Source organism: Mixophyes fleayi, chromosome 3 (assembly GCF_038048845.1).
Source record: "Mixophyes fleayi isolate aMixFle1 chromosome 3, aMixFle1.hap1, whole genome shotgun sequence".
Taxonomy (NCBI): domain Eukaryota; kingdom Metazoa; phylum Chordata; class Amphibia; order Anura; family Limnodynastidae; genus Mixophyes; species Mixophyes fleayi.
In genome coordinates this window covers 118,552,221-118,563,310 of record NC_134404.1, presented here as the reverse complement: position 1 = coordinate 118,563,310, position 11,090 = coordinate 118,552,221, and the positions used below count along the sequence as shown (strand labels likewise).

General features: G+C 36.7%; 1 protein-coding gene across 3 annotated transcripts in view; it reads right to left on the bottom strand.

Annotated features, from left to right (window-relative positions):
• Positions 1-928: 928 nt before the first annotated feature.
• The window catches only part of ACAP2 (ArfGAP with coiled-coil, ankyrin repeat and PH domains 2), a 66,606-nt gene continuing 56,444 nt past the window's right edge, over positions 929-11,090 (bottom strand). For all 3 annotated transcript variants that reach the window (XM_075202249.1, XM_075202247.1, XM_075202248.1), the window contains 3 exons: positions 9,111-9,221; positions 8,296-8,357; positions 929-4,028 (listed from right to left, as the gene is read on the bottom strand). In XM_075202249.1, the coding sequence (XP_075058350.1) occupies positions 3,925-4,028; positions 8,296-8,357; positions 9,111-9,221 (277 nt within the window). In that variant the 3' untranslated portion in view covers positions 929-3,924. The remainder of the gene's footprint in view (positions 4,029-8,295; positions 8,358-9,110; positions 9,222-11,090) is intronic.

The window sequence follows — 11,090 nt, the reverse complement described above, 5'->3', positions numbered from 1 at the left end:
TGATATAATATGTGCAGCACAAATACATATACAATACTTACACAAATTTCACAGAGAACCTATTAATATCCACAATGTGCTGCTTGTATATGTGTACATCAACCTACTGACGGGTGTACTATTTTAATTTGAAAAAAAAAAATCAACAAAAAGGTGGAGTTAATTTTGTAGCCCTAAATACAGACCAACACCCTCATGAAGAGACCTCAAAATCGCATGTAGACATTGTATAGCCCCTCAATTTCTTTGGACACATTGACAACCTCCCAAATTACACAGTTGTCAGAATGCACACAATGACCCTCATTCACATATACTGCCTTAATTGCTGACAGAGCCCCTCATCCACTTACACCTTCAAATGCACAAATATTGTGCGATATACAAACCATCATCAGAAAAGGAATATGCAGGAGCTTGGACATCTAGGAGACAGCAGTAAACAGGTTGGGACAGATGTAGGGAACAGGACTTTTTGGTGACAGAGGAGGTTTAAATACCAGGCAAGTAAAAGCATATTAAACCTCAATCAAACCAGGTTTAACAAAAAACAACATAAATACACAGTATTTTTGGATTACCATGTATTGTTAGCATAGAAAGTTGACCCATGTGTATAGTGTTATACAATGTTTCCTTCCTGACCCTGTGCTCTCTTGATTGATAATGCACTCTTTACATTTCACATATATATAGCTTTAAAGGAATTGGTCCAATTTTAGTGATTAGTATTTTAGTGTACAAATCATCTTCTACAGTTCAAAGTTATTAAATGGGGATACATCTGCAACCTTCAATGATTTTAGTGGATTTGCCAAGCTCTTCTTGTTACAGCTCCAAACCACAGGCGTTGTTATGTAGACTGGACTAACCTTCCACTAATACATGCAACTACACTGCACAATATAGTTAACTCAAACACAGTCACAACGTTTTATTGTATTTTTTATTGAAATGGCATATTTTCCCATTTTGCAGTGTACAAATTATTTGATCAAGTATTTACAATTGTTACATAATATACATTTGAGCTGACATAGGTTCTTTTATTTTCGAGTAAGCAAAAATAAAACTACATTCAAGTTTAACTTACAAAAATGATTACGATAAAACTAGATATGTTTGACATTCATCATAGTATATTTTTTGGAAGGAATATTGCAATGCAAAGAACTGTAGCCACCAATCAGAAAGCACTAGATGCATCCATGTGAAAAATATTGCACTTAGAACAGAGTAATGTTAGGAAAAGCATTGGGAAAGGTAAACAAACACCTCATATCCCAAATACTGTGCATTATAGAAAGCAGCCATCTTTCCAAGAGTGCAGAAGTTTTATTCAGTGGCAGTTGTGTAAAAACGTTTCCTTCTTACTATTTAAACACTTGCTCCAACCTCAATTCTGACATAATTGGGAATGTACTTTCTTTATCTACAGCAGATTATCACTCACTTATTTTTAGTAGATCATTTTTAAAAAGGTAGACTTTACCTAAGTAGAAGACAAACTAAACTCTTAAAATGTTAGTGAAATGTGAGATGCGTTATCGGAACACTTCTCGGCGTTACATGGCACATATTGTTGTCACTGTAACAAATAATTGTGCAAACACCAAATCATATTTTGGAAGTATAGCCCCAGTTTAACCCGATTTCAATGCTGTGCACTTTAAGCTTCCATTGGAGACTGTACTCATAGGAAAGGCATTGACATTTTTAATCTGCATCAGAGTACTATAGGATATAACAGAATCCCCCTAAAAACTGCACAATTGTTTTTGGGATATTTTGTTTATATGTCACCATAATCTAAATGAGAACTGATGTTGGGAAATATATGTCTTTAACTCCTGTGTCAACATGAGCTATAATATTAAATATTATAAGGACACAAAAGAAAACAAATTTGCTTTGTATTCAAAATATTTAAATACAGAACAGTGACAAGCCAATGACACTAAAGGGAGAACAGGCTTTTAGCTATGGTAAGTCAAAATGTGACAACAATGGTAGTTATTGTGTGAACAAGAGACAGTTATCCTTTTAAAGTGAAATAGGACAGCAAATAAAATGTTTTAGCGTATTTATTATGCTCCTGTATGCTTAGTTCCTAGCTTTAATTGGCTGTTAGCGATATTGTCATTGGTGGTAGTGTGGACAGTCTAGGCTTCTCCCATTAAAACTTCATATCAAAATGAAAAACACACAATCTTGTGTTGTACAGAACAGAAATATGCTAATAGGAAGACCAGGTTGTCACTACATGACATTGCTGTCCCATATGTGCTGTTATAGAAGATCAGCAACATTCCCTTTGAGGACATTGTAAGCAATATTAACAGTTCTTGGACGATTAATGCATTTATAAAACATATTATAATACTACATTTTATGTACACTTCTTTAGCAGACACTAACTCTTTTTATATAAAATAGGATATGTGATATGGCTTTCACCAATACAAGACTAATGTCATTTTTTTTTTAATACTTTAAGCATACTCCATTCTCTAATAGTTATATTACAGCAACATTATAAAGCATGCTATTATCAGATGTTATTTCAGTAGCTAAAACATCCATCTTCATAACGTAAATAAATCACTAGCTTAAAAGCAAAATGTATAGAAAGAGATCACAATGCATATAGTGTAATCTCTTTCAATAAATGCACAAGTGATAACACAAGCTGGGATAAACTGTTAAAAACACTGTCATTTTTAACAAAAAGTAAGAAAATTAATATTCAGCTACAAAATAATGTCTTACATAAAGACACCGGTCACATTATGTAATGTGGTTACTCCTACTTTTGTGATGGCCATCTACCGCATAAGGAAAGCTAGATAACCTTTAGAATTAATACACCAAGAGTTTATTTATTAACCAAGTGTAATGTGCACATAAATGCTGTAACACAGAACAGTTTAGAAAATGAAAGCTATCTGTTTGCTACTGGTTAGTGGATATTGCACTCTCTTCGTACTATGAGCCCCTTATTTTTTTGAAAAGTAATGTAATGAACTCAAATCTCAATTTGATAGCAGTTTTAATGGTAAAACTGTAGAACACGTACAGAGACGTGTAACAAATGTACATTTACGTTTTCAACTAGGCAACTTTGGCAGCAAAATACAAATTAAAATTATTCTGCTATTACATGGTGCAATACAAAACATTAATTGTGCCATTTAACAGTAGGCTAGTGGTGGTTAGGAGTTGAAGGCGAGTATGTAGCAAATTAAAGTGTCATTAAAAATGTATATGCGTTAACCAATCTAAATGGGCGTTACCTAAACTGCAATAGAGAAACACAGTTAAATAAATAATTCTCTTTGGTGAGAAGACAATGTCATGAGTCTTGTCTAAACTTACACCGTAAACTTTAGTTTTGCTTGCGATGGGCAGGAAGCTTCAATGGAATATTTCTGACAGGGCTAACAGATTAGAGGAACACTGTCATAGAAGGTGCAGAATTCTTTAGAGTTTGATGTGTGATTTATGGAGTATATCAGATGAAGCAGCTATGTCTATTGGTCCTCGTTATATACAACATTAAATATGGTATCTAAGCCACTGGTGGCCCCTATAGTGTTGTAACTATAAATAGGGCTGAAAAATACATTTGTCCATTCACCCAATACAAATAAAACAAATACTACAAACATCTCTAAAAGGATGGCTATCAGTCATTTTTTTAAATGTCTTGAGTGTGACATCATTAATCAGAACAGTGGTTTACCCAGGAGACCGCAGTCCCTATGCAAGAAATACAGAATGCCAAGACTAGTTAAACACTGGCTTGCAGAATTTACGACCAGGCTCTGAAATAGTTCATCCACCCAGATTAACTAATCAACACTTCTTTATTTTGTTGGGTAAGGAGGGTTTGCTATGTGAAGCACAGCACAAATTGCATGAAATTCAAGACTTCTGTGGATCTGGCTGCTGAAAACGATTCAGTTTTTCAGGATTGTTGGATGCCATATGGGAAAAATCTCTGAATATATCTTGGTATGTTTCATCCCCTACACAAAAAAAAAGAAGGCATGAGTTACATGATATATACAAAACAACCTCATGGAGTTCTAATGTATTGCTTTAAAGTTATACATTAGATAAGCTGGAGAAAAATTCAGTGTACAATAACTACTATTAGTCCTGTAGGGCACTGATATGCAAGATGTGCACTAAACAATGTATCAAAGTTTGTGCTCAACAGGATGATAAACCAAACATATAGACCTTGTGCATGCATGAGCTAAAATGTAACTTACATACATATACCTACTAGGAGTCTCCATGCATCCAGATAGGTGAAAGGAAAGAGGGAAAAAAGCAGAGTATCCAATATTTAAAATAAAGAATAAAATGTACTTGCTCAATAGGACACAGGATAAGCTGAGGGGTACATATAAACATTTCTCACAACCCGCCCATCTCATTTTGTCAAACTTGTGAAAGCCACAGGAAAACATCTAAAAAAAAGTGTTCTGTTCTTTAGGGATGCAAGGAATTTGTGGAGTGCAAGTTAAAGAGGCTTTGTCTGGCTGTAAAGCATGAAGAGCTTGAACGATTGCTACATGAGGAAAAGACTCTTTATTTTAGATACACAGAGGAACATGACCAAGTGGTGGTCTTGGCATCCTCTCAAAGGGAGTTGGTGAACACAAAGGACAAGAGCGTCCAATTATGTAAACCCAAAGTCCAATTCCTCAAAAGGGAACACTGCTGCTAGTAGAGTTCCAGATGTAAGGGTGTCTAACCAGAGGTGTTTCAAGTGCGGAGAGCTTGGAAACTTTAAAGCCAAGTGCATTAGAACCCTAAAGCCCAAGGACTGTTCACTTGCCCAAGCTGGGCCCCTCTCTCTAAGTTGCTCATATATGCATCACCCAAGTGATCACAAGCAATATAGAGAATTTATATATACACAGTTTTAGCAGCTTTTTCTAATCTGCTTGTAGTGTTCATGAGCAGTAGAAGCTTTGGAAACATCCAGCAAACAGCAGATCCCAGACTAGTGATATTAATTTATTAATTAACAGTAGCTATTGGCTGCTTTTTACTGACACAAACACTGCTTCTAAGACACCAGCCTTACTATGGAAGGGGCAGAAAAGGGCAAGGAGGGGAGCAGGGAGTGAGGCACAGCAGGACTCCTAAAATGTGGCTTCACTTAGAGCCTGTCTGTTATCTTTATAGGTCCCATTGAGATGAGTGCTGCATCTTATGCCTAGCTCCTGCCCCCTCCCCCCTTGTCCATAAACTATAAGAAAGGAGACCATCAGTTTAATCTTAAGTATATGGGCTGTAAAAGGAAAAACACTGTTTATTTGACAGGGCTTTTGACTGGGGAGTAGGGACATGCTAAAAAATTTAGGAAGCGCGATTTTAAAGTTATACTTTTACCCATGTAAAAGATTTTGCTAACATTTTCCACCCCTAGCGACAGGGGTTGGTACATTTTTGTCACTTTAAATGGCAGAGGAGGGGGTGGCAGGAGGACCAATCACAAGCCGCAATGATGAGATTGTGATTGGCTCACACCCTCCTACACAGATTTTCAGCCTGGGCTTTTAGAGGAATGGAGGAGCCCTGAGAAAAACAACTGCACGTAGCATCTTTTTTCGGTGGTTGCGCAGCTTTAAATTAAGAAGTGCAATTTAATGTTTACAGGTCCACTAAGTGCTGTGTGAGTGGGTAAATTAGTCAGGACAGTGAGTGATAACAGGCCATCCTCCAATATCTGTTAATAAATGGGTCATAACATGCACAGCTAGTTGAGCGAGGGGTCTGTAATATCCCTGACCAGCTTCATTAAATTTCACATAATAAAAAGGTCCTATAGACCCTGTTTCAGGCAAACAGAAGTGTTTAAAAGAAAATTGAAAATGCTATATTTGAAACATAATGCAATCAAAAAGGTTTTTTTCTTATTTATTTGCAATTCTTCTTAAAAGGGCTTTGTTCATTTCTTAAATATTGTATAGCTTTACTCCTGACACAGTATGGTGCACTATTTGTCAAACTGTACAATTAGTAAATACAGAAAATGTAGTTTAAAACACAAGAGTAAACAACTGTACAACTAGGCTATGACATATTGTAAAGAACTCAAAATATATGTATTCTGCAACTATTCTGCAGGCACCATGTCAATAGTTCCAAAATTACAGAAAGGCCTCGGGTTACTGAAGTCTAGTTTGGATGCAGTTGAAGAATAAATACAAAGTAAACAAATGCAAGCAATGTACTTTATAAAGGTCTGGTTTACCAAATGTTAAAAAAAGAACATAAAATAAATTTTTATGATCTAGTGTAAATTTCAGGTTCACTTAATTGAAAGTAACAATAACAAAAAAACACCAACTATATATCACATTGCGAACAAAGATGAAAGACTACGGTGCAAACATGGGTTACACAAATCCAACTACTGCATAATTCTTGGAATTTTTGTTCCATCTGGCTTAGATTAAAATATCACAAGGAAAACATTTTCTTAGAGAGCAAGTTCAATTCGTGTGTGTAAAAAGGCATATTTTGTACAAAAAGGGTTTCTATTCTGATTCTTCAAGGGGATTCTGGGGTGTGCTATATGTGGTTACTTTGTTGGGTGTCATGCCGACAGTTGTAGTCCACCAACTTCAAGAGAATCACTACTATATATATATATATATATATATATATATATATATATATATATATATATATATATATATATATATATATATATATATATATATATATATATATTACACTTATCATTAACCTTCTATTTACATATACTAATATCCAACTATTGTAATAAATCAAGAGGTAATTTTATATTTACTCACAAGAAAAAAACAAAACATCTGAAATTGGGGATTGGGGAACGCACGCATACCTGGAATACTTACTTGACTGTACTATTTCAGTGCTGTCCTACAACTTATATGAAGGGAATGTATGTGCTATAGCTAGCTGCACATGGGACAAATACCATTTAAAAAAATGATGTAATACAGTAGAGTCTATGGTGGCTTTTCAGGATGGTGAGGCCACAGAAAAGCCTTAAAAGGCCACATCTAGCCTGCAGACCACCAGCTGAACAATCATGCTCTACTTAAGACAGTCACATGGATATATGTAACAGCTAACACTGCAGTGCCAACTATTTAGAGGTTGCCAGGCTTTGCCAAGATCTAAATGCACTTTGAAATAATAAGTTTAATATATCAATGCTAAAAATCCTTAAAAATAACATAATCAACCCTGGTTGGAAACAATGGTTAAGGCTATAAATTAACAAGTGGAGGCTATCCCTTTAATAGACAAATTAGTTGTGTTTCTAGTGCGTTTATCACCCAATATAGTGTTCTGTGACTGGCCAGGACAGAGACCAGAAATTCATTAATACTTTGTATTGGTTACAAAGATCCCTTTCACAGCACATCAACACATTTATCCAAAATCTGCTGCTATGTACAGTTTCTTACAGTACTCCATAAATATGTACATATGAGCAAAATGATCGTATCTTCTAGTGGCTAATGAGTACATAAAATAAAATGTTTTACGTTTGATTCACAGGTTTAACATTGCTGTGATTTGTGCTTCCTAAAGACTTATGAGTAAATATGCGTCTTGCATAAAATTTCTTGCACTGGGCATAACTTGCAACAGTACTTTGAGCATCGAGTATCGGTCCCTTGCACTTGCAGAGGCTAATCAAGGATGCTCATGTGCAAGTGCAGTACAGCATGTACCGTTTGAGTTTTGTCCAATTTTGGGATACAGATTTTTTTTTTTTTTTAAATACCTTCCTTACAAAGTGCAAATTTTGCATCTACACAAGACAGGCACAGTTTTTGGATTAATGATGATGATCCAGACATATTTGTTCCAGACGCATATACTAGATTTAAGGTTGCATGTATATCTTATGTAACTCAAAATACAGACAAGGAAATGTAAGTGTGCGGACACGTATTTGCGTATACACAAAATGTCATCTTTTACATTCAACTCCAGATCTTCCCCCTGGGTGTCCAACTAGCACTTTTTTTAAAAAAAAAAGTGATATATTTTAAATTCATGTGTGGAACAAAATATAACCTATATTGCTCATTCATCTGTCATCACCCTTTATAATCAACATTTCATTCACTTAAAATAATGTGAAACACTAATAGGATGAGTTGCTGTTCATTTTCCTCCCTACAGACTCAGAATGATATAGCTGCAAGCTAATAAATTCTTGCATGCACTTTCTATATTGCATTTCAGTATGGCTATTAGTGGAATATTGACCTGGCTGTCCGTAAAATCCTTCAGATTCCCGCATCTCTTCATTCATACGTGCCAAGCGCAATCTATAGAGAATGGGAAAGAGGTGAAGAAATCGATTAAAACAGTGAGCAGAAAATCATTAGTTTTTCTTTTTTTAATGTCCTAAGATGTATTATAGACAAACATAATGTTGTGAATAATGTGTCAATTTGGTTATCCCAACAATGGATATATTTATATGGACAGTTTTGGTAACCTTCTCACATTTAACACTGGATTACTTCTAAATATATAATAAAGGTGTGTTTTACAGAATGCAGCCTTCCAAATCTCGCTTATTTGAGCATTTGTTGTTAAAATTGTGGTATGGCATCCACATGTTTATTTAAATGATCACTAAACCCCAAAAATAAAGATTTCACTTATGAACCCTGAAGGTAAAACAAAATGATTCAGTGTTGCCCTAACATTCCATTTCAGCTCTGTTAAAAGGCAATGTATTATCTCCTTACTCCATTACAGACAGTTAAAACTCATCCCGCATTTTTAGGATAGTGTCCTAAAGGAATCTCACGGAGAAAAAGCGGAGAATACAGTCATCTGAGCTGCTGTGACATCTGTTCAACACTTTAGTTATTTCATGTATATTATTCAGCCTTCCCTATATATTAAAGTCAAATCGTGTCTTTGCTTGTGGTTTAAATCTCTATTGAAATCTATAAAACCATAAATCTATTCCATATTGAAATGCTACTACAGATAATAGATAAACACTTTCTTCATGTGAACAGTGGCTATACTCTCTAACATCATACAAGAATTGAGTCTGTACGTACAGTGTTACGATATCAGCATTAGCAGCCTCTATTGCAATACTCAAAGGATCTTTTCCATCTTCATCAGTAGCATGTTGGTTGGCTCCCCGTTTCAGGAATAAACACACTTGCCTGAGTGGAAAAAAATAAATAAATAATTATGTGAAGAGTGGCAGGTAAGCAATATAATACATTATTTGAAAAATATTTGAGCCGCCCCAATTAAAAGAGAAAAATTACGTTAAGTGGCATTGAACAAAACCAACATTATTATTTTTTCTTTATAAAATGCGGACATATTATGTAGTGCAGTACATTAAGGGGATATGTACTGCACTACATACAATGATATGAAACAGAAGTTAAAAATTGCTTTTTCAACCTAATAGGTGTGGGACATACTTGACACATAGGGTACATACATACGTACTCTGATATAATTCTGTGTATAGCTTGCTTGTGTATACCAACGTTACCCGCCTCCTGACAAGCCACAGTAAATTTACGATTGACTAGAGGCTGTGAGGTCTCTAAATGCAAATGTCAGCATACACTGCCATTGTAGGATTCATGCTGTCAGTGACTGCCCAAGGGTCTCCTGAAGGGGTAGGAACCAAGGCCATCTAAGCCTCCTTTCACTATAAACTCTCCCCAAAAGTGGAAACAAAAAAAACAAAAAAAAGAAGAGGATTTTTATAATTTTCGATAAATCCCTTTCTCTGATTCCATCTGGGGGACACTGCTACCATGGCGTTGTAGCTGGGGAGTGTGGAGTTGGCACTTAACTAGTTAATCTGTGGCTGCTGACAGACTCCTCCCCTCAGCAACCCCTTGTAGCTAGTCAGTGTAATTCTAAAGCCCTCAAGGAAAGGGAGTCAAACCCACCAAGAAGCAAATAGCAAAAAAACAGAAGGGAGGAAACGCAGTGTCCCCCAGATGGAATCAGAGAAAGGTATTTATCGTGAGTATAAAAATCCTCTTTTCTCCTTCATCCTATCTGGGGGACACTGCTACCATGGGGACATACCAAAGCAGCCCCCCTAAGGGAGGGACCATCCTGGAAGCCCAGCTCGTAGCACACTACGGCTGAAGTTAGCATCTGAGGACGCGAACCCACTGAACTGATAAAATTTGGTGTATGTAAGGACTGAGGACCATCAGCCAAGACCCCAATACGCGCATCCCAGGAAGCCCCCACAGACCTGGTGGGGTGTGCCGGAATATGGGTAGGCACAGTCTGGTTAGCCTTAAGATACACCTGTTTTATTGTAAGGGTAAGCCATCTAGCAATGGCATGCTTGGGAGCTAGCCAGCCTCTTCTTTGGAAATCAATCGGAATAAAATGAGAGTCCGTACGTTGGATAGCCGAAGTTCTTTGGACATAAATACATAATGCCCTGACCACATCTAAATGTTCTAAGGAAGAACCTGCAGAAGCATACTGGAATACCGGAACCACTATTTCCTGATTAATGTGAAATCCGGAAACTACTTTCCATTGAAAGGAAGGGACAGTCTAAAGCATCGCCCTGTCATCATGGAAGACCAGGAAAGGCTCCCTGCAGGATAGAGCCCCAAGCTCTGACACTCGTCTAGCCGACGCTATGGCCAGCAGAAACACCACCTTCCATGTCAGAAATCTAAGGTCTGCTGAGTGTAAGGGTTGAAAAGGAGGTTCCTGAAGCATAGATGGTATCAAATTCAGATCCCAGGGTGCCATTGGAGGAACAAAGGGAGATTGAATGTGCAAGACCCCCTGCAAAAAAGCACGGACTTCCGGAAGGTCCACCAGATGCCTCTGGAAGAAGATGGAAAGGACCTGAGACTTGGACCTTTAAGGATTCCAGGAGGAGCCCTACATCAAGACTGTTTTGAAGAAAACCTAGCAGCCAGGGCAAATGAAATTTACTTGTATTGTGTGCCTGGTCTACACACCATTTAATGTGAAATGCGCCAGTTCTATGGTAGGCCAACACTGCCTTTCCATCCCGTAACAGAGTA